Source organism: Chrysochloris asiatica, unplaced genomic scaffold (assembly GCF_000296735.1).
Source record: "Chrysochloris asiatica unplaced genomic scaffold, ChrAsi1.0 scaffold00482, whole genome shotgun sequence".
In the NCBI taxonomy this organism is placed as follows: Eukaryota; Metazoa; Chordata; class Mammalia; order Afrosoricida; family Chrysochloridae; genus Chrysochloris; species Chrysochloris asiatica.
In genome coordinates, this window is record NW_006409000.1 from 751,604 (window position 1) to 776,602 (window position 24,999).

A 24,999-nucleotide genomic window follows, 5' to 3' on the forward strand; every position below is an offset into this window, starting at 1 on the left:
GTGGAATCCTGAGTCCCATCCACAACCTTGAGAGGTGACACATTCTTACTAGAAAGGACAAGCAGACTGCAACAACTACAATGACAGAAGATACATCTTCATGATGAACCTGACCTATACTCAGAGCAGTAGTTACTCTAAATACCAACAAAAAGGGAAAGAGTCTTTAAATCAAGTATCAGTGCTATCCGCTCTGTACACAGGGTAGATAGGGACGGGCAATGTAGACATTGGCTACCTAAAATGAGGTGGCAATAAAGGCACGAAGTGACTGGCTTACAAGGTATATGATTTGTTGAATGTAAAACTGATGATATGTCCTGTAAACTTTCAGTCAAGCCACAATAAAAAGCTTAAAAAAAAAAAAAATTAGACGTGATGCCAGAGATAGAGACGTGGAGAGATGGAGCAGCTGGGAACTCTAGACCCATAGAGGAAGAGGGGCTGTGTGCTGACAACCAGGGGGCAAGGCTTGCAGGGTGTACACTTTGGTTGGTTGATGATGCATGGAGGAGATTGTAACCATGGCAATGTAATGATATACAATAGGATGAACGTAAAACTAATGTTCTCCATGTAAACTATCACATAATTCACAATAAAACAGTTTAAAAATACATTAGACAAAATTTCTAAATAAATTTCAAAAATACATTTCTTCCAAGGACAAATTTCAGAAGGGTTGGGAAAGAGGGTAGAAAGAAAAACAGAACCAAAGTGAGGCAGTGGGATAACTGTTGTCACACAGATGGAACTGCAATCGTTGAGAGGAAGCAAAGTGTATGGCTTGTTGAATGTAAAATTGATGATCTACTTTGCAAACCTTCACCCATTTCACCATTAAAAAGTTTTAAATATATATCTTTGCAGTACAATGAATTACTCAACTTGACTCTTCTGGTCCTACTCTTTGTAACTTCCACAGAAACGACTGTGGATCAGAATTCAGGGTAGGATCTTGAAATACATTTCACAGAATCTCTATAGTTTTCCATAGTGTTGGCAAAAGAGAAACCCTACCAGGAGATTTGTCAGGCAGATGACAAAGGTTCAGTGTTCTCCATTGGCAGCTTCAAGCACACCCTAAAACAGAGGTGAGGAAGACCGGCTGCAAAGTAAGAGTATCGACACCTCCACCTCTGGACTCCTAGACAGGTCTGAAAACATCAGGGTTAGGCACCAAAAACCTTCAAAACAGTTGCACTCTAGAGGTGGGGAAGTATCTGAGAATCCCCCATTTCCAGTATCTACCTCTTCGAAAATCAAAGTCTCAAACCTTTGAAAAGTTGTAGATTGGAGTTGAATGGTTTGTTTTATAATAAAATCTGCTTAGACTATCAAGAGGGGCTTCTCTTTTATAGTATGTACTCTGATTGTTGCTGTTCCCCAGCACTATTATCTCTGTCCCCCATTGAACAGGTGTAGCCATGACTGTCCTACTGGGAATAAGCAGGACGAGTGAGAGTTATGGTGCAGAGGACACACCCTGACCCCTTCTAACAAGATTTTCTGTGGTCTTCACAGGCTGACTGTATCTGAGAAACACATTCAGCAGGTGGTGGCATAGGGGGAGCAGCTGGGCCATCCTAGCTCTTACACATGTGTGTCATAGAGTCGTTTTTGTATCAGTCTCTAACACTGTGGGAGGGAGACTATTACCCTGTTGACAGTAATACATTGCAACATCCTCAGCCTCCAGCTTGCTGATGGTGAGAGTAAAGACTGTCCCAGAGGCACTGCCGCTGAATCGTGATGAGACCCCAGATTACAACTTAGAGGCATGATAAATCATGAGCTTAGGAACTTTCTCTGGTTTCTGTTGATACCAATTTAACCAACTACTAATGCTCTGTCTTGCCCTGCAAGTGATGGTGATTGTTTCTCTCAAAGATGCAGAGAGGGAGGGTGGAGACTGGGTCATCTGGATGTCACACCTGGCATCTGAGATGAAAACATAAAAACAAACATCCACATTATTAACCATGTTATAAAGGCAACTTCACTGAAAACCCAAGCACCACTGGACTTCACAGGCTTCAGAAAATATTCATATGTGTCCGCTCTATAAAGACACTTCAAACTCCAGTAATGAGGTTGGTCCGTTTTCCCATCAGGCTTAAGCCCCTGTGTTCTCTTCTCTTACCTGGAAGCAAAAGCAGCAGAAGACCCAGGAACTGAGTGGGGGCCCTCGTGTCTATGCCGACAGGGAATGATTCCTGCACAGGGTTCCACCAGGTTGTTAAAAAGGTTTCAGAGGATTGGGGCTATGCTCTGTGAACATGCAAATCAGCAGAAGAAGAGGCAGGGCTTGTCTTCAGCTGCAAAATGGGATCATCTCAAAAGCCTATGCTTTCCTGGCTGTTCTCTCGTAGTGTCCCAGCTCAAAACAAGACAGAGAAATTGGTCTAGGAAGGCAAGGTTTCTCTGTGGGGACCGCAGGACAGAAGCAGTCTTCTTTCCATTGACTAAAGGAATCATTAATGTTCACTGTATCTTTATTGTTCTATCCAAGACTGGATTTGTAAGTTATGGCCCAAACCAAGAATGCAAGAAACTTATTTATTCAGCTCCTTATATTCGGTAATTGTGCACATTATTAAAAGCAGAGATTCCTCCATGAACTAATTCTCTGTTGCTCTTGATGTGGGCAGTTATATGCACTACTATCCAGAGACGCAGTGAGATATAGGAATAACTGAACAATAGTACAGGGGACTAGATTTACAAGGGAGAGTCGTAAGTGCCATCGAGTCAGTTTCAACTCAGAGTGACCCTGGATAGGATTTCTGAGAAGTGGCTAGTGTGTTTGAAACACTGAGCATGTGGTTCAAACCAGCCTTGAGGTCAAATGCTTATCCTTGGGCACCACACCAGGACTCCAAGAAAGGGTCTAGACACTGATTAACTGGAATTGGTAACTTGTCATCTCTAGTTAAACCATTGTTGTTGCTGTGTTTGTTAGATGGTACTGAGTTATTTCTGACTCAGAGTGACCCTGTTCACCACACAATAAAGCATGGTCCCTTCCTGCATCATCCACACAATTGTTGCCATGTTTCAGCTCATTGTTGCTGCCACTGTGTAAATCTGTCTCTTGGGGGTTTGCCTCTTTATCATCAACCCTCTACTTTACTAATTATGAGGTTCCTACTGATAATATATCCAAAGTACGAGAGACAAAGTCTTGCCATCCTTACTTCTAAGGAATATTCAGGCTGTACTTCTGAGACAGATTTGTTCATTCTTCTGGTAGTCCATGACACTTTCAGCATTCTTTGATAACATTGTAATTCAAATGCATTCTCTTCTATGATCTTCCTTATTTATTGTCCAACTAACTTTCATAAGTGTGTGAAGCTATTGAAAATACCACGACTTAGATCAGGTGTACTTTAGTCCTCAAAGTAATATCTTTGCTGTTTAAAACTTTAAAAGGTCCTTTGTAGCAGCTTTTCCAAATGTAATCTCTCCTCCCCCACTTCTGAATGCATGATTCTCCCTCTTTCTCTTAGATTAACCAAGGTTAGGGATTTTTCTCCACTCAAATATCATGACAAGCACAACCACGAACTTATAACACTTATCATTACACATGTCCATGTTAGAAGTTCTCTGAAGTCTGTGGAGTATAGTTCATGCCTCTTTTCCTGTCTTAACCCAACCTAGAAAACCAGAGATCCTCCCTTGACCAAATTCCTACTTGTTGTTGTTGTTAAGTGATGCTGAGTCAGTTCCAACTCATAGTGACCCTGTGTAGGGTTTCCTGGGAGTGACTGGTAGGTTAGAGCCACCATGTTCAGGTTAGCAATCCAGTGTTTATCCTATAGCACCACATCCAAGTTGACACCCTTCAACCTATTGTGTTCCCTGTATCTGCATATTCTTTATCACCAAATCTTTCCAGTTTCTAGGAGAAAGAAGGTGTCAAGAGATGGGTGCAGGACAGGGGACTCAGCAGGGTGAGGGGAATTATCACACAGTAAAGTAGGGAGGGTGGGAAGTACTTCCAGAGCATTAGTACAAGAGTGGGATAAGGAAGAATTTTACACACTAGAGTTGCGAAACCGTACTGTGGCATATCAAACCTAAAAGAGAATCCAATTTAACTTATTTGAATAAGTTAGGGTTTCAACATAGGTGTCAGAGCCTTGGCAAAGCTAGATAAATCCTGATTCAGAAATACAAATTTGTCAGTGGCTTGATAGTTTCAGAGCCTGATATATATGTTTTTTGTTTTTTAGTTTTGTAATAGGGGAAAGGGTGTTGGACTTTTCACTGGAGAGTGCTGTAAGTGGCTATGACCATGTGAAACTGGTTATTCTCAGAGCGTTTGATGAAATAAGTAATTGTGTCAAGGATAATTAAAGTCAGACATCTCATTGTTACAGAAAGCAATTACAAGTAACTTATTAAAAGAATACCAGGAAAAATTATCTGGCTTTATATTGGAATTAAATATAATGTAAGCTCAAGGCTAGAGTCCTGGTGTGATGCTATATAATGAGACCTGGACTGCTAACCACAAGGTCGGTAGTTGAAACACACCAGTCACTCCTGGGAAACCCTATACAGCGTCACTATGAGTCAGAATCACTTCAAAGGCACTTAATAACAACAATCTCAAGGCTTTAGATAGATAAAGATATTAATGTATGTACAGATAGATAGATAATAAATTTTAGTACCCTAGTTAAAATGACCAAGTACTATGAACAAGCATCAAAACTGAACAGATCTTGGTTTCTACATACCATCATCCACTAAAAGAAACAAGGGCTTGGAAAACTGGCTAACTCTGGGTCTAGGATAAGGAGGCTACAAAATGAACCTGAAATATAAATTAAGAAAGGGCTTAAAGAAGAATGTGGTAATGAAAAAGGGAAATAGAAGGCAGCTTGAATAGTGTCCTGTGTTAGTTATCTAGTGCTATTATAACAGAAATATCATAAGCATTTGGAATTAACAAACAAAAATATATTCTCTCACAGTTTAGGAGACTAGAAGTAAAATGCCAGCTACTGAAGAAAGCATTTCTTTTTCTTTCCGTTGTGGAAATTGCCCCTGCCCTCTTACAGCATCTGTAGGCCCAGACTTCCTGGGACCTTGAAACATGGTATAGGAAACACTAAGTACATACCCCCAAATATCTGTAGATTATCTGAGTCCTTTTCAACTACAGAAGGGACCCTCACTCCCTATTAAGAGCTAGCATTTCTGCACGTATTGGAAGAATAGTCAAAGCCACTACTACATCATAAGGTAATAAGGATCCATTCATGATTTATCCTTACCTTTCTCCTGGACAGCCTAAAGTTGCAGAATGATTTATCTAAAGATGCGTTGAGTATAATAAAGATGGAAAAGACAAAAAAATTTTAGAATTATACACAGGTAAAAATGAGACAAATTACTGGATCATCTCAATTTGGAAGAGTTTTAACCAAAGGCCAAGGGAAATAAAGTGCAAAATGGAAAGCATGTTTAATTGGGAGCATGATCTTGGGTTACAACATTTAACACTCTGAAAAGAAATTCCACAAATTCTGTAAATTAATGGCATAGAAGGTTGCAGACTAATAATGAACAATGTTCAGCAAAGTTGAACTACCTAAATTTCCATAGCTGATGATGGTGAAATAGACATGGTCATGCTAAAATGGATCCATTATGTGGTGAAGTCTTATCTGAAGATTATCATCCATGAAAGATGCAGCCGGCATGCTATTTACCAAGGCGATCAATAATCAGAAGTATGGTGTGTGCACTTTTCAGTAAAGAGTTTATGATGACCCTCTTCTTCAGAAGAAAACAGAAAGTAAGAGATGTAATCATAGAGCATAACTAATTACTAGCAACAAGAATACTGTAGCTTTGAAACAATGGAAGCCAAGAGGTAGTGCTTCACTGCTAGAAACCCTGGGTCATAATTACTGCAATGATCAATAAGGCTAAAGTGTAAGTCATGGGGACTTGACCTTAAGAAAGTTGTGAAGAGGTTTAATGAACCTGGCATCCCAAGAGAAAATACATGGCAACCTAAAGGTGCTGCTCAGCATCTGCAGACAGAAGAAAGTAGATGAGAAACAGCAGAAGGCGAAGTGTTGTTGCATCATACAAAGTCATGATATTCCTATTCTTGGAAGCAGTTAGTTCTCAAATCCAGAGTTATTTGCTCAATGGGTCACTGGATTCTTGAGAGGAAGGACCATAAAGCATAATGACAAATACACCCTGTAATGATCCCCCGAGACACCAAGCGAACCTTTTGACTTTCTCTTTCTCTCTCTCTCATATACACACACAGACAGACACACACACACAGTATGTGGTATTGTAGGATAAGCTCTGGACTTATCAAACCCACCTTGGAAATCTTATACAGAGTTGCTAAGATTCAGAACCAACTCAACAGCACTTAATACGAACTGTTAATGAGGGGGTTTTACAGGTTTTGTTAGAAAATTCAATCATCTTTTCATTCTATTTTTCTTAAAGATTTTGGAGTCTCTTTGTATAGTTTTAGCTATCAATGATACTAGTGATAATATGAACGTTATAATATTAAAAATGTCATGTGTGTAATAGCTCATAATGATTACTCTGGTTGTTACTGATAAATATGGATCATTTTAGTTTTTCCCATGAATGAAATGAAGTGTGGACAGATCTGGACTTAAGATAAGTTTTGTTTGTGATGAACTGGTTTTTTGTTTTTGTATGTGTGCATCCTGCCTGTCCTTAGTAATACGTACTATATATAATGTCATAATTTGCTAATGCTATTATTTTCAGGTATTCACTCACAGATGATCATTGATACAAATTATAGTTTAAAACACTCATGTAGAAGGTAATATTGAAAATGAAAAAAAAGGAAAATTGGTGGAAATCAAGGTATATGGTCCAATTACTCCCTCAGCAACTGACCCTCTGAATGACAAATAAAAATAAGCCTAAACTGAAAACTCAGATTTTAATACAAAGAATCAATAATTTTACAACTCTGGTGCTAAAAAATGTTTGGTAGTGGTGGTGTACCACGGAGTGGGTTTCAACTCATAGCAACCCTGCATAGAGATTCTGGGGTTATAAATCTTTATGGGCATAGAAAGCCTCATCTTTCTCCCATGGAACAACTGGTAGTTTCAAACTGTTGACCTTGAAGTTAGCAGCCTGACTCATAAGCACTGTGCTACTTTTTTTTGTTGTTGTTGTTGTTAAGTGCTGTTGAGTCGATTCTGACCCATAGTGATCCTGTATAGGGTGCTGCTAGAGCTCCTTTGAATATGTTTAGACAAAGCAATAAACACACAATAACAATATATATGAGATTAGGAAACACATGGAGAAACAAAATGAGAACCTCATCAAGGAAAATAAAAGCATCAAAAACAACCAAGAGAAACAAAGCAGTCTACTTCTGGGAACCTGGTGGCAAAAAAAAAAAAGACCACTGTTCTAGCCCTCCACCCCTCCCCACCCCCACAACACCAAAACAAAACATAACACCACTCAGCTTTGAGATCTTCTAAATCACGTAGCATGTGGATGTCAGACAATAAACTAGAAAGATCATAGAAGAACTGATGAAATTGAATTATGGTGTTACAGAAGAATATTAAAAATACCATAGACTGCCGGAAGAACAAACAGGTCTATATTGGAAGAAGACAGAAGAAGACCACCAGAGAGATAGATCAACACATTGGCAGCAACAATGGGCTCAAATCTAATAGCAATTGTGAGAATGGCACTGCACCAGGTAGTGTTTCATTCTGTTGGGCATAGGGTCACTATGAGTTGGAACTGACTTACCAGTATCTAACAACAGGAGAAATCACATAGCAGAAGAAAGCAGAAGGAAGCCATGGGCAGAAAAGGATCGGTGAATCAAAACCACTGAATTGTGATAAAAACACTCTCCCATTCTTCCTGCCACTCTCCCAGATCTTTTCCAAGGCTGTAAATCTTTGGTGATGATTATGTGCTGTGGATTCGGTTCCAACTCACAGCGACTTTGTATAGGGTTTCCCAGGCTGTAAATCTTTCTCAGCAGGACAGCTGATAGTTTCAAACTGCTGATATTAAGGTTAGCAGCCCGATTTGTAACCCCTATGCTACCAGCACAGGAACAGAAAGCTTCATCTTTCTCCAGTGAAACAACTGGTAGGTTCAAACTGCTGACCTCATGGTTAGCAGCTCAACTCATAACCCATTGGTGGTGATGGTTGTGTGCCACCGAGTCAGTTCTGACTTTGTATAAGGTTTCCAAATAATAGCTGGTGGATTTGCATTGCTGACCTTGTGGTTCACAGCCCAGTGCTGACCTTATAGTGCCTCACCAGGATGCTCACACCCCATTTTGTTATTACTGTTTTTACCAGTGAACTAAACCTGACTTATCCTCTATTCTTCTTCACATTTATTTAGTTTCATGTCCCTTCCTAAAGGAAAAAATTGAAGCATCTAAATTCTGGTGTGGTGCTGTAGAAAAAGCACTGGACTGCAAAGTCTATTTAAACCACATGGTAAATGTTCAAACTCACCAGCAACTCCTTGGAAACCCTACACATGGCCCCTATGAGTCGGAACAGACTTGCTGATACTTAACAACAACACAATAGGCAGACAGAGTATACTCATTGGAGCAGCAATGCTGTCAGAGCTCACCAACCCTACACCTTTGCCTTCTCATCTCCTCTCTGTCCTCAGAGCATTAACAGCCCCATGAGCTGAGCAGGAAGCCCCATTTTGAGAAGTTAGACTGAGGAGCCCTGATAAGTTAAGATTGTCTTTGTGGTTGTTTAGTACCATGGAGTTTGTTGCAACTCATAGCAACCCTGTATAGGGTTTCTGAGGAGCAGCTGGTAGGTTTGAACTGCCGACCTTGTGATTTGCAGTCTGGAGCAAATCTTTTATCTCAGACTTGCAAGAGAAAGTCTTTCTAGAAAAGCAGTATGCAAATCCCATGATGGGTGCAGCAGTGAGGAAAAAACAAAAGAAAAGTTCCACTTCCCCTTTAAATAAAACAACATAAAATATATCTGTGTTTGGAGAAAAGACTTACAGTGAACCTATGTACAACAGAACGAAGCATTTATTGATACTGCACCATCCTTGCAATCAACTCTTCATTTGTTTAAGCCCATTATCCACCCACTGTGTCAATCTACCTTGGTGAGAGTCCACTTCTTCACTGACCCTTTACTTTACCAAGCTAGCTGTTCCCTCCTGATAATATGTCCAAAGTACATCAGATGAAGTTTCTCCATCCTTGCTTCTAAGAAATATTCTGGCTGTGCTTTTTCCAACATATCCATTTGATATTCCGGCAATCCATGGTATATTTAGTATTCTTCCCTAACACCAATATTCAAAGGCATTAGTTCTTGGATTTTCCTTATTCATTGTCCAAGTTTGATTGCCCATGAGGTGATTGAAGACACCATGGCTTGGGTCAGGTACACCTTAGTCTTCAAAGTGACATCTTTGCATTTTAGCATTTTAAAGAGATCTTTTATAGCAGATTTGTCCAATGTAATACATCATTTGATTTCCTGACAACTATTCCTTGGGCATTGATTTCAGACTCATATAAAATGAAATCCTTAACATCATCATTTATTTTTCTCTTTTTATTGTGATGTTGCTTATTGGTCTAGTCATGAGGATAATTGTTTTATATATGCAGATGTATAATCCATACAGAAGACTGGAGTCTTTGATGCTCATCAGTAAATGCTTCAGTACTCTTTGCTTTGCAAAGATTGTGTCACCTGCATATAGCAGGTTGTTAATAATGTCATTTTATGATGTCATATTCTTCTTCATATAGTCCATCTTCTTGGATCATTTGCTCAACATACAGATAGAGTAAGTACGATGAAAGGCTGCAATCCTGAAACACACCTTTCCTGACTGCAAACCACACCATATCCCATTAGAATAGATTCTAACAATTGACTCTTGGTCTATGTACATACAGGTCCTGAGTGAGCACAATTAAGTGTTCTGAAATTCACATTTTCAAATATTATTATTTATAATTTCTTATAATCCACATAGTAAAATGTCTTTGCACACTTAACTACCATATTGGTTTGAGCCACAAGGTCGCAGTCCTTGGTAATCCTATACAGGGTCGCTATAAGTCAGAACCAACTTAACGCACTTTAACAACAACAAAGCATCTTTCTGGTATTTTATGCTTTCATCCAGGACCCATTTGATATCAACCAAGATATCCCTCATTCTATGTCCTCTTCTGAATCCAACTTGAATTCCTAGCACTTTTCTGCTAATGTAGTGCTGCCATCATTTTTTAATTATCGTGAGCAAAAGTCTACTTTGGACCGATAGTAATGATATTGTTAAAACAATTCTGCATTCTATTGGATAACGTGTTTGAAATGAGTTTGTATATGAATCTCTTCCAGTTGGTTGATTAGGTTGCTGCTTTCCAATTTTTTGGCATCGATGAATGAGCACCTCTAGTGCTGCATCCATTCATTGGAGCATTGCAATTGGTATTCTGTCAATTCCTGGACCTTTTTTTTTTTTTCCCCAAAGCCTTCACCACAGCTTGGACTTAATGCCATCCATTCTTGATCATAAACAACTTCTTGAAATGATTGAATATTGAACAATTCTTTTTGGTATCCTGCTTGTGTGTTTCTTCCATCTTTTGATGTTTCTGAAATTGTGCAATATTTTCCCCATGTTGTTATTTTTGTTGCTCAGTCCCATCAGGTCAGTGCAAACTCACCACCACCCTATATAGTGTTTTTGAGGAGAGGATGGTGGTTCTGGAGCACTGACCTTGCAGTTAGCAGTCCAGTGCTTACCTTACAGCATCATACCAGTACTCCATTGTTGTTATTAAGCATCATCACATTGGTTCTTACTCACAGAGACCCTGTATATGGTTTCTGAGGAGAAGCTGGTGAGTTTGAACTGCTGACCATGTGATTCTCAGTTCAGTGATGATCCTACAGAGCCACACCAGGAGTCTAGTACTTCATTAGAATCATTCACATTGCAGCTTGAGACTTGAATGATTTTCTTCAGTTTCTCAAGCTTGAGAAACACTGGGTGTGTGCCTCCTTTTTGATTTCTAAGGCCAAGTCTTTATACATCATTATAATGTTTTACTTTGTTTGCTCTAGTCACCGCTTGAAATTTGTTCAGTTCTTTTATTCATCTTTCTTCCTTTCGTCTTACCGCTTCTATATTCTAGAGCAGTTTCAGAGACTGTTTTGACATCCACTCAGATGTTTCATTCTTTCCTATCTTTTTAACGAACTGGTTTCTTCATGTATGATGTGCTTGATGTCATCCTACAAATCATCTTATCTTTGGTCATTAGTGTTCAGTGTGTCTAATCTAGGGATATATATATATATATATAATGTTTTTAAATGTCATAGGTTTGTTCCAACCTATCATGAGGATTTCTGAGGAGTGATTGGTGGGTTTCAATCGTCCACCACGTGGTTAGCCGTATAGTGCTTACCCTACAGCACCATACCAAGTAAAATTTTCCTTTTGTTCCTGTATTGTTTACTTTTATATTTCTTCTGTGATTTTATAGCACTGTAAGAATAGATACCTAAATATTTATATTTTGTCTTTACTTTTAATAAACATTACCTAATTTGTGGCTTCATCCATGTTAAGGAAAGCTTTAGCATGGACGAAGCCTAGTGTTGCAGTGGGATAAACACTGACCTGATAACTGAGAGGTAGGAAGTTTGATCCCATCAGCTCCTCCCATAAAGATTTATAGCCTTAGGAACCTCAGGGTACAGTTGTACTCTGTCCTCCAGGGTGGTTATTTACCATAAATAGGAATGTTGTTATCGTTTTAGGTACTGTGAAGTCCATTACAACTCATAATGACACGATATAGTGTTTCTGAAGAGCACCTGGTGAGTTTGAACCACTAACCTTGTGGTTAATAGTCCAGTGCTTATCCTACAGTACCACACCAGGACTCCACTGATGAGAATCGATTCTGTCTTTATAAATATCTTGTTCATATATGGTGTTCATGGTTCACATCCCTCCAGGAATCCTGAGAATGTCAGAGTAGTCAAGTTTTAGGGAATGAGGATTTTTTGAGAGGTCACCTTCAATAACTGTTGTCAAGAAGAAAGTCCCTGTGAAAGACTAAACTGATCTCTGAAGTTCATCCTCTAATTTGGTTGAATCAGAATTCCCCAAACTTCAAGGTCTACTAAATAGTGGTTTGGAACAGGGAAGGATAAAATAGAGGTTTTGGAGGAGGAAATACAAATGTCCATTTCCCAATCTGTAACCAAAACTCTGAGTTAAGAATTACAGAAGGAAAATCTAAGCAAGAACTTCAAAGAGGTACTACTATAAATCTGCAGAATTAGAAAAGATGATGAATTCTTTTTCTACCCAAGCCCACTAAAACTTCATGTTTCAAGCAAGTAAAATGAACAGACACCAGCGGGTCCTGGAACAACGTCTAGCAACCTAATTGCATCTCAATAGATTTAAAAAAAAAAAGAAAAAAAAAAAAGTGGGTGGATGGATCTAAAAAGTTTTCAAAAAGAAATTCCTAAAAGTGTCCTCAATATTAATAAATCATTACCAGCACTTATATAATGAAATATAAAAGTCAGCTGGAATCCAGGTATTTGGTGGCTGAATATAGAAGCTCAAGATAAATTATAGTTTTTTTTATGATGTCTTCCATGATTTGGTTATGCATGCAAACACTTTGCTAGCAGTTCAATCATCTGGACAATGTTGAAAAATTATTTCCAAAATGAAGGCACACTGTTCAATAAATAATAAATAGACTCAATACCAGATAAGCACCTTTGGATTCTAAAGGCAACATGTATATGTTCAAATTAGTTGTTCTTTACTCATGTACTGAGTAATCTGCCACTTAGCAGTGAAACCCTACTGATCATTTAATAATAAGAATAAAATATGCTCCTTTGTCTTGTGGTACATCCCAAAAGCTAAAAAAATGATATAAATCTTGGTAATGAGAAGGTCATGTTATTGATCCAGAACATAGCTTTATCTTTACCATCATGTCACCTTTATTTTGAAGATTGATGAGCTGAGGAGACTAACTGGCATTCACAGGATAGGTCAAGTAGTCTACATGATTACTGAGAGCTTCCTGTGCACAGGATAATTTCAATGAGCATTTACATAGAACACTAATGTCCTCACACTATCCACTATAAATGGAATTTGGTGTGTTCATTGGGAAGGTGAGAATTGGGTAGACTAGAGGGACTATGGGAGTGAAACATATTCTCACCTTTGGAGGAAAAGTATTCCAGGCAGAGGAATCTGTGAAAGCCAACTCCTTAAGCAAGATGATTTCTGAGTTGTTGAAAGCTAAGTTCAGTGAGTGTAGAGCTCAGTTAGTGGGAGGACAGAGTCATCACAGATGGTGTAAGAAAAACAACAGGGAAAATCTGCATGAGCTGGAGTCCAGAAGGTCACCAAAAGAAGTTTCCATTTATTCTGTGAGAACGAGAATGTATTGTGTTTTAGCAGAGGAGAAGCAAGCTTCACATTTTTAAAAAGATCATTTTGTCTACTAGCTTGAGAATAGACTGCAGGTGAGCAAGTATAAAATTGGGTGATCTTTCCAGAGGGATTTGCAGTGGTCCAGGGGAAGGATCATGTTGGCTCACAGCGGAAGACACTGAGAACTAGAGACAGTGAGAATTGCTTAGAAGTGCATATATGAGGACTTCAAAAAGTTGGGGAAAAATTCCAGTATCTTTTAATCTCATTTTTCCATGAATTTATTTGAGGCCAGAGATTATTTGTTCCACTTCTAGTTGCATCAAAGTGCTATAATCCCATTCCATTTTTTGTTTAGCAGATAAAGTTTAAATGTGAAAAGATATCTGTAATCTGCCCTTGCTTATTTCTGATAAAAAACAACAACAGCAACATAGAGCGAAGGATATATGCGCATGCAAATCCTCACCCTTTCATGTTATGGCCTTCAACAAGAAACAGGTGTCTTTGAATTGAATACACATCTATAGCCCCAAAGGGGGTATTTTTTGTTTGGGGCTTTGTCACTGTGGGAGGCTGACTGAAGTGTTGCTGGCAGTAATACATTCCAGTGTCTTCATCATGCACTCCATGGATGGTGAGAGAGAAATCTTGGCCAGAACCACTTCCTTGGAACCTGTCAGGGGTTCCAGCTGCCAGGGCAGAAGCCCCAAAGAAAAGCAGTCTGGGAGACTCTTTGTGTTTCTGTTGGTACCAGGCCATCGAGGTTCCAACTCCTGAGCTGGTTCTGCAGGTGATGGACACAAAGGCACCTTGAATGGTTACCAAGGTCTCTGGAACCTGAGCCAAAATGATGTGTCCCATGCAGGCTGCAAAAAAACATTCATATAACACAATTTACAATTTTAATCAGAAGCATAGAAGAAACTTACTTTGTATCTTAGTAGAAATAGACTGTGTTTAAATAGAAAAGGAATGAAGTACCCTATGTTCTTAAGGAGCTCAGGTAGCATAGAAGTAACGAGTCAGGTTGCTAACCTCAAGGTCTGCAGTTCAAAACTACCAGTGGTTCTGTGGGAGAAGGATAAGGCTTGCTGCTCCCGTAAAGATTTACAGCCTCAGAAACCCTAGGGAGGGTCGCTATGAGTTGAAACCGAGTCCATGGTACACCACAACCACCACCACCGCCATGGTCTTTACTCCTTTGTCTGTGAACTAGAATGCAGGTACAAAAGGATGTCAAGGCATCTTCAAGAACAGTACAGGTTCTGAAAGTAGTCATGTCATTACACAGTCCATCCTGAGGGATGGCCATCTGTGTCTCTATCTCATTGTTATCTCTGAACTGTAGCTAAGTTATCTAATGATGGCTAAGTCAAAAACAATTCCATATATTGCACAGTCATTTAGAAAGCAAATTGAGTGCAGTATCTCTGTAATGAGACCTTACTCTGAGTATAGTTCATGATCTGTATACGGATATGTGCTTACCCTGTGATCCAATCACCAGCAGGCACAGAAGTTGGGCCCACAAGATCATCTTGGAGCATACACAGAATCTTCTTCTTCTTTGTCAAAGACAAGTAAGACAGGGGTTGGAAAGGTAGCTATTAGGCAGCTCTAGAATGAGAGTCTATCCCTCTGAGGTTAAATATAGGCCACACTGTGAGGTATCAATTTGCATGTCTGGTGACCTGAAACAGAGACTGCCCCCAGGGACCTCACAAGGCTGACAGTCTTAATCTTCTTGCAGTTTTCTGATTGCAAGTCCTGAGGGACATGAGCTTCATTTTAACCCATTGAACTGTTTTCTGATTCTGGACTCCAGAATTGTGAGACTATACATTTAAGTTGCTTTAAACCACAAAGCTTGTGGTGTTATATTACAGCAATAGCAAACTGATCCTAACGAGGCTTAGGGAAGCTCCAGACTAAAAGTGTGATGGTGATTTTTCATCTTCTTGATTTCCTTTCTAATGTCATATGTAAATGGAATAGTTATGGCTTTTTTTTTTTATGTAGAAAAATGTGCATGGAATACTATATAGTGAGGCAGCTGTTTATTTTCAGAATCAACATTGATGACTCTCGTTGAAATTGATATCTGGGTAGTATTATTTTACAGGACATCCTTATTCTAGGGTATCCAGAGTTACATAAGTACAATTACATAAGTGCAATTAAAATAAATATGACAGTAATTAAAAATAAATTAATATCAGCTTCCTACTCACATATGCATGGGTTTATTCTAAACAAAACATGTTCAACTATGTCTTTACCAATAACATATGGCTACGGACATGGTCTCTCAGTAATAGACTTGGCCTTCAAGACAGAGTCCAATAAAAATAGTGGCTTCCAGGGGATTTGCTATACCAGTAAATTCATGGGAGGGAATTAAACTGAGAAGGTTATGGTAAATAGATTTTTTTTTGGGATTCCAAAGGAGCTCTGGTAGCATAGTGGTTATGAATTGGGTTGCTAACTGCCAAGGTCAGCAGTTCGAAACTACCAGCTGTTCTGTGAGAGAAAGATGAGGCTGTCTGCTCCCATAAAGATTTATAGCCTCAGATTCCCTGTACATGGTCACTATGAGTCAGAACCAACTCCATGGCACATAAAAACAGTAACAATCTGCATAGACTTTTACCAAAGACACAAGATAATCACAGGAGTGTACTACACAGAAGTTGCAAGAGAATTTAAAACTGCATTAGTGTGAAAAAAGACAGCAAAATTGTGACAAGAAATGTTTCCAACATGACAAGTGAACCATGACTGTAGAAAGGAAAACAGAGAAGTAGCCTGTCCTTAGGAGAGCTGTGGTTAGAAGCAGATTTAATAGTACACAGAAAAATATTTGCAAAAATAACTTGCCTGGGCATATTCTTAATGATTTCCTGAAAAGAGTTGGTCAGAAGGACTTAAATTAACTAGCCAACCATAATATCTTTACTGTTAACAACTAAGACAGCCACCCCTTGGATTCATGTTCTCCACATGCCAGATGGCTCTGAGAATGCACTTCTGCTTTAATAGCGCCTTTGCTTTACTTTCGCAGAATTGGTTTATGTTTTCCCCTAAGACAGGCTGAATGAATAGATCCTGAAAAAATGGTGTCACTTCAGAAAGAAGTCCTTGACAACTTCAATCTTTTCTCCATTGATAAGAATGTCATTTATTGGTACAGAATGGTCACTGCCCTGAAACTCCAACCAAGGAGCAAATAATGTTCTTGGATTTTCTTTAAAATTTAGATAACATCATTTAACTGCATAAGTCCCTGGGTGGTACACGTAGTTTGCACTCACCTGCTGAAGGCTAGAGGTTAGAAACCATTTTTTAGCACCATGGTTTCTGCTTTCATAAATATACAAAAATAAGCAAAATAATTAAATTTACAAAAATCCTGCCAAAAAAATCCTACGGAGCAGATCTACTTTGTGAAACATGAGATTTGAATGAACTCAACTGTAATGGATTCAAATTTTGTCTGTAGTTTACTTGCATCAAATTGGGAAAAATAAACTGAGAATTGCATAATGTGATGATACTTCCACACTAAACAACTTAAGAATCTAAAAAAAAAAAAAATGCTTGTATAAGTTTTAAATAAGGAAACGTGAAAGACCAAATTAAATCACTTGAACTGAATTCTCATACTAGGTGATTTTTTCTTTTCATCATTTCATCTCAATTTAACAAAAATGGAAAATTCAGAAGAGAAAAGAGTCAAGAACTCAGTGAATTATTTAGTGTATGTTCCATGTTCTATAACGATAAAAATAGAATCCTTCATCAGTAAGTAGAATCAAAGATTTTAGGAAGCAGCATTGTTACAGTAGTAAATCACCTCTGGTGGTGGTGGTTATGTGCCATGGAGTCAGTTTTGACTCATAGCGACCCTGTACAGGGTTTCTGAGGCTGTAAATCTTTACGGGAGCAGAAAGCCTCATCTTTCTCCTGCAGAACAGCTGGTAGTTTTGAACTACTGACCTTGTGGTTCACAGCTCAATTAGTAACCACTATGCTACCAGAGCTACTTAAATCACCTGTAGCTACCCAAAAAAATTTTTTTTTGGTCCTAAGTCAATGAGAAACCAAATTTACATATCCTTAAAGCATCAACTGTCTTTAGCTTTCAGTACTCCAAGAAATGTCTGTATTCATTGCTCTATAACCTGCTTTGGCCCAGCAGAGATCGAAGGATCAATAATTAATAAAATAAGAAAAAATAAACTTTCAACTCCCTGGGTCAGTTAGGAGATAAAATGAAAACGTTTAGCAAAGTAGTAGAGCCTACAATATCTTATTGAAAAATTACTTAAGCATATTTTACTCATTTTTCTTATCTTTGCCCAGGAAGTTAGGAACCTTGTCAACCCAGAGACTGATTTTCTTATATTCTGTTCTCCTAACAGTCCTATACAGGGTCGCTATGGGTCGGAACCGACTCGATGGCACTTAACAACAATAACAACAACAGTCCTAGGTGAAATCTGGAACTGATTGCAAAGACATATGAATATTCACTCCCAGGAAATCAGATTACACCAGTATCCTTTATTTAAGCTAAAATAAGGGGCAATCTTGATTATTTGTAAGATTTAAAGTGAAAATTTGGTTATTATCAGTCGTGGTGTGGCACTGTAGTGTAAGCACTGGACCACAAGGTCACTTTTGAATCACAAGGTCAGCAGTTCAAACTCACCAGCCCATCTTCAGAAACTTTATAAAGAGTGGCTATGAACCAGAACCAGCTCAACGGTACTTAACATTAAACAACAATTTGTTTGTTATTAGTCTTCTTATGTGTGTCTCTAATTCTGGCTAAATTCTCAATGTCTAACTGAGCAAAATGCAGAGGCAGAAGGATTAGCAAGGGGTCTCAATCAGCTTTACCTGCAGCACGTCTGGTTTTGCCTAGAGGCACTTGGGCCTCCTCCATTCTCCATGCTGGCTCTGCCATTTCAAGATTGGTGCAGGTGACAGAGCCATAATGGTGTGATACCTGATCTATAGACAGGGCTTTGAACAGGTTCATTCTGATACCACCATCCCTGACCCTGCTGAAAAGTACTGATTCTATTGTTGTTGTTGTTAGCTGCCATTGAGTCGGTACCCATTCATAGCAACCCTTTGCAAAACAGCAAAATACTGCCCAATCCAGGACCAACCTCACAATTGGTGTCACGCTTGAGCCCATTCATTGATGCTGCCACTTTGCCAATCCATCTTGCTGGGAGTCTTCCTCTTTTTCTCTGAACCTCCACCTTACCAAACATGATATCCTTCTCCAGTGACTGGTCCCTTCTAACATTTTGTCTAGTATGAGAGACGAAGTTTGGCCATCCTGGCCTTCAAGGAGCACTCTGGCTGCACTTCTTCCAAAACAGATCTGTTGGTTTTTTTGGCAGCCCATGGCATGACACTTTTAATAATTGCATCCAACACCATAACTCAAAAGCATCAATTCTTTTATGATCTTCCTTATTTACTGTCCATCAGGTTACTGAAAATACCATAGCTTGGATTAGGCACACCTTATTCCTCAAACTGACATGTTTGCTCTTCAACACTTGAAAAAGGTTTTGTGCAGTAGATTTGCCTAAAGCAATACATCGTTTGATTTCTTGGCTGCTGCTTCCATGAGTGTTGATAGTTGATTCAAGAAGAATGAAGTCCTTGCCAACTTTAATCTTTTCTCCGTTGACGAGGATGTTGTTTATTGGTCCAGTTGTGAGGATTTTTGGTTTTGTTTTCTACATTGAGATACAATCCATAAAGAAGGCTGTATTCTTTGATCTTCATCATTAAGTATTTTAAGTCCTCTTCACTTTCAGCAAGCAAGGTTGTATCATCTGCATATCACAGTTTGTTAATGAGTCTTCCTCCAATCCTGATGCCACATTTTTCGTTATATAGCCTAGCTTCTCAGATTATTTGCTCAGCATACAGGTTGAATAAGTATGGTGAAAGAACACAACCCTGTCACACACCTTTCTTTATTTTAAACCATTCAGTGTTCCCTTGTTCTGTTTGAACAACTCCCTCTTGGTCTGTGTACAGATTTCTCATGAACACAATTAAGTGTACCGGAATACTCAGACTTTGCAATGTTGTCCATAGCTTGTCAAGATCCATACAATTGAAAGTCTTTGTGTATTCAATAAAGCACAGGTAAACATCTTTCTGGTATTCCCTACTTTCAGCCAAGATCCATGAGACATCAGCAATAATATTAGACTGATAGAAATTAACTGAGGATCATTCTGAAATATAGATTCTGATTCAGTACATCTGGGCTGGAAATGGAAATTTTCAGCAGGAGCTTTAACTGAAGAACCAGTCTGTAGCTGAGGTGCATTCCATTGAGTTCTCCAGCACTTCCTCTCATGGAGACTCAGAGAATCTGCCCTGCCTCTGCCCTAAATAAGCCATACATGGTGGATAGGCCCCACCAGGCAGGTGTTTGTGCAGGCCTGTATCACTGTGGGAGAAGTTGTGTATGTTGCTTGCAGTAATAAACTGCTGCATCCTCAGCTGCCACTCTACTGATTTTAAGACTGAAATCTGATACTGCCCCACTACCACTGAACCTGTCTGGGACCCCAGAAAAAAGGTTAGAAACCCGATAGATCAGAAGCTGTGGTGCCTTGCCTGACTTCTGCTGGTACCATTCTAAGTAGGTATCCCCATTACTATGTAGGAGACTCTGACTAGACTTGCAGGAGATGGTGGCTGGCTCTCCAAGAGTAACAGACAGGGTGGATGGAGTCTGAGTCATCACAATATCCCCACTGGATTCTAAAATAATGAAAGAAAAGTACAAGGTTAGATTTAAAAAGTTTAAGAACTATTTTCATGATTCCCTTCTGTTATTTTGTTTAGGTTAAATCCTTTTCCATGAGGTTTTTATTCATACTCCAAAATTCACAATTAAAAAAAAACAAAAAGAAAACCCTAAATTTTGCACCTTTCTTTGTTCAAATCTTTATCAAAGAGGGGATCCCTCTTACTCTTGTATTCTCCTCAGTGTCACAGATCTAAACATTACATGCCTGCTCTAGGTGTGACATGCATGTCTAACATGAGAACAGAATAAATCAGGTACCATGAGTGCCCCAGGCCTCACCCTGTCCACCCCCTTTTACTTCTCATCTCCCCTCTGTGTTCACCAGGAATCCAGAGCATAAAGAGCCCCAGGAGTGAGCAGAAAAACCCATTTTGAGAAGTTGAACAGATGAGTCCTGATAAGTAATGAGAAGAGCAGAGTTGATCTTTTATCTCAAACTGCAAGGTCTCCCTAGGGAACAATATGCAAATCCCATGGAGGGTGCAGCAGTGTGAAGAGAGGCCAGGCAAGGGTGGGCCTCTTCTGTGAATAAGTAACAGTGTCTTTTGTGTTTAGAGGAAAACCAACAGAGATAAGGTTGGTACTGTGTGCAGTAGTGGTCACTGTGCACTGTTAAAGGCTGTATTCATGGCAAGGTGACAATGCATATGGCCCTAACTTCATAGGAAAGCATCAGAAACCCTGAAGATGTAGAAATGGGGGTCTAGGTCCAGTTCTGGGACATTTAATGGCTATCCTAGTTGGTTCCCTCTTAGTGAATCTAGAAGAGGAAATCACTCATACACCCAATGTGCTGATTCACAGAATCTCTTCAAATCCTGGGACGGACTTAAAATCATTCAAGATGATTTGGCATCTGCAGATAGTAGATTAATTGTTAAAGAATATTACATGCAAATGTTGTAAATGTTCATTTCCTGGGTCTTAGTGAATTAACTCCTTAAGTGCATTCAAGGCAAAAAAGCTTCATGGGGAAGAAAGAAAAATTGTCCATTTTAGATTAAAAGTTTATAGCTCCATTTAAAGCAAGGGGAATAGAGAAAATCATGTTTAGGCTTCAGGTAGTGAATATGATATCCTTTTAAATCAGTTGTTAAAATCAATGTACGAGAATAAGTTAAAAAAACTTTTTAATAGGATTCCAATTCATACATGCATAGATTTATTCCAAACAAAATATGAGTGTCCCTTCAGACTCCTTGTTGTTCAAAAAATTCAAAGAGTTAAATATTTCAAAGGAACAGAGTTTGAATCCCTTGGGAATAATAATAAAATAATAAAGAAATGTGGCTTTGATGTGATGTAAATCAAAGAGCACATGAGGTGCTCTAGAAGTGTTTAGATCTAGATGGAGGATCTATTGAAAATCAATAGCTTCACATTTTGACATTTTTGTTTCATGTGTCTATAATTATATAGAAGTCATTATGTACTTACCTTCACATATCCTATTTCCTTCACTCTACATACACTCACACGTTCATTGGATCAATGAGATCGAATCCTGTCATATTTTCCTTTCTCATAAATTAATTTTGAAAATTTTAACTGTGCAAAGTATTCTTTTTGTTTGTTTCTTTAATATTTTATTGTGAATTATGTGACAGTTTACATGGGAGAACATTAGTTTTATATTAATTCTATCATATATCATTTCATTGCCATGGTTACAATCCCTTCCATGCATCACCAATCAACCACAGGGTATATCCTGCAAGCCTGCCCACTGGTCATCAGCACACAGCCGCTCTCCCTCTCTGGGTCTAAAGTCCCAGCTGCACCATCTTTCCACGTTATCATCTCTGACTCCATCTCTGACATCACTGCTTGTACGGTCCCGCTCTCCACTCTTCTCCCTTGATGGTCCCAGGGACCTCCACTCCTAGACTGCAAAGTTAATCACTCCCCTCCTTGCTACAAAACATCTACCTTTACATTTCCAACCCTCACAGTCAGTCCTGATATTCACTATTGTATCACAAGAGACCTATCCGCATTTCCTTTCATCAGCACCACCTAGACAGATTGGATACTACTCAGTGGAGATTCTACCTTCCTCCATGCCCTCTGGATCTATGTCCCCTCTTGAAAGCTTGTAAACCAGTCACTTCTTGCCTTTGGAGCTCCCCACCCCCCATTTTGGTTAGCCAATGTCCAAGTTGTGCATCTCTGTCTACTCTGTGTATGGAGGGGGCAACGTATTCTTGAAACCTTAAAACCCCAGAGATTGTTAATGTGCACTCACACTAATGCCAGCTCACTGCCCTAGTCGCCCGTGGCATGCACTCCAGTGAAACAGCCCCACCTCTGATCTGCTACCCTGGTGACTGACAGTGTGTTCTCTCACCCAACCACTGCCTCACTCTATTGATAGATTGCACAGTATGTGCCCCAGCCTTCCTTTGACTTCCTGCCACTGCCCATTGTCTCAACAACCAGCAGTGTATGCCCTTGTGCTGCCAGGCTGGGGACTGCATTTCCTGAGCCCATGTCAACTCAGCAATCAGCCATGAGCTGCCATGATGTCAGCCAGCAAAAAGGGACACCCACTACGATATCACTCAACCTCCCTGGATGTCCCACTCCCACCCAATGACTAGTGGCGGCCTTCCTGAGCTGCCTGCCTAGCTACTGATGGTGCAAGTCCCCTCCCCTGACCCTCCTGTCTTGATAACTAGTAGTGCAAGCAGTTGTGCCGCCTCTGTACAGGGTCGCTATGGGTCGGAACTGACTCAACGGCACTTAACAACAACAACAATCCATAGAGCAGACTAGTAACCCCGAAATCATCACCCTGACCTCCTGGACACCACTGAAGTACACTCACAGTGTCCATAACCCAGTGAATGGCAAGAGCCTGCCCAGCATTCAAGTATGGTACCCAGACTGCCAGGTACATCACTTCAAAAGCAACAGCTGTCACATCTCTACAACTGTCAGCTCTGCCTTACAATGAGCAGATCATAGTGCATTCATCTAACATCTTCTTGGCTGCATGCCAAACATTCCACATCCAGATAGCTTGGGTGGGACTGCACATGTACTGAAGTCCCTTCACCGAACCTTCTAAGAAGACACACATTTGAACACACAGAAATGGCCTATCTCATCTATTTGAGAAATACTTACCCACATCAACAATGGAAATGTCCTGTCTTAAAAGGGCAAACTAACTGCTAGCATTAACTTGGAAGGAAGAAAGGTCCCACCAAGGTTGTAGAAGCAAGGTGATCACCTAACATTTGTCACCACAAATCAGGGAATGAACCTGCATTACTACAGCCCTCAATGACATAATTACTCACCTTAATTACTCAGTTGTTGTTGTTGTTAGGTGCCATCCAGTCTGTAATGACTCATAGCGACCCAATGCACAACAAAATAGCTAGTCATATAAAGAAACAGGAATAGATGGCTCTAAAAGGTGAGTAAAATAAATGGCAGGGATTTACCTGATAAAAACTGTGTGACAAGGAATTTCAAACACATACATATGAGATCCTCATAGAGATCAAAGGAAACACACAATACAGATGAAATCCAAGAACATTTCTGGGAAACAAGAAGAACAAAATGCTTACTCTACAGTGCCACACCAGGACTGAAAACAGGCAAATATTCACCATAAATTTTCCAAATAATCAATGTTGGCCCTTATTTTATCTTAAAAAAAGAATGCTGGTGGCAGGGAACAAACAAGATGGCAGATCGGGTGGAAGTTCCACCAGCAACAACACAGAATACCCGACTAAGGAGGCTCAAGTCTGGTCCCAGAACTCTGAACAACATATAAAGGAATATTTAGAAGGTTGGAAGGCTTACAGCTGGGGGAATTTGTGGCAGAAGCAAGAAATCTATTGCTTTCTAGTCCGGGATGCTCACCTGCTCCAGACACCACCATCTTGGGTGAGACAAAGCAAGGAAGAATAGAAGCGGCCACAGACACCTGGCATTACCGCAGAGATAAAGATGTGGACAGTCTTTTCTCTTGGTAGCTGTTCATTGGTCCCTTGCTGTCTGCACAGCTCCATTCTGGTGACAATAGAGCCGCCTGAGCTAGTGGACACCCCAGCCCCACCCTCGGAGGGTTCTACTACGCATGCGCACAGATCTCCTTGAAATTTAAAGAGACAGTTTCCAATTAAAACCAAATGGCCACAGTCGGCGCTGAACTGTTTACAACTAGAAAAAAGGCCTGAACAGGGATTGTGGAGTGGGACAAGCAGACGAAAAAGGTAATAAGATGAAATTAAATCCTTAGTTACATCAAAACACCAACAGTGGCATCTTGAAATTTCTCAAGAAGAAGAGTGAAAAAGGAAGTCCATTTCTTGCTCACATCTACCTGGAGGCAATCATCAGAAAGCATACCAAATACCAAAATACAAAATACCAAAATACATACCCATCTAAGTATCAAAGCCACAGATAACTCCTGAAGATGCCCAAAAAACAGAAGCAGATGACCATATCTGCACATAACCAGAAATGAGATCAAGTAACTGAAGCAAATGAGCTGGAAGTAAACCTACACTTCATACTGGAAGATAAGCAGGCTTTGGAAATGCCTGAGAAGGAATTCAGAAAAATGATTATAAAATGTATCAAAACACTAT

The 24,999-nt window shown here is 39.6% G+C and overlaps 1 protein-coding gene across 1 annotated transcript in view; it reads right to left on the minus strand.

The window, feature by feature from the left end:
* LOC102839940 overlaps window positions 1-24,999 on the minus strand; it is a 53,502-nt gene that overhangs the window by 21,144 nt on the left and 7,359 nt on the right. The window contains exons 3-4 of the mRNA XM_006877323.1: window positions 20,188-20,334; window positions 13,994-14,393 (exon numbers count right to left, since the gene is read on the minus strand). Coding sequence (XP_006877385.1) covers window positions 13,994-14,393; window positions 20,188-20,334 — 547 coding nt within the window. The remainder of the gene's footprint in view (window positions 1-13,993; window positions 14,394-20,187; window positions 20,335-24,999) is intronic.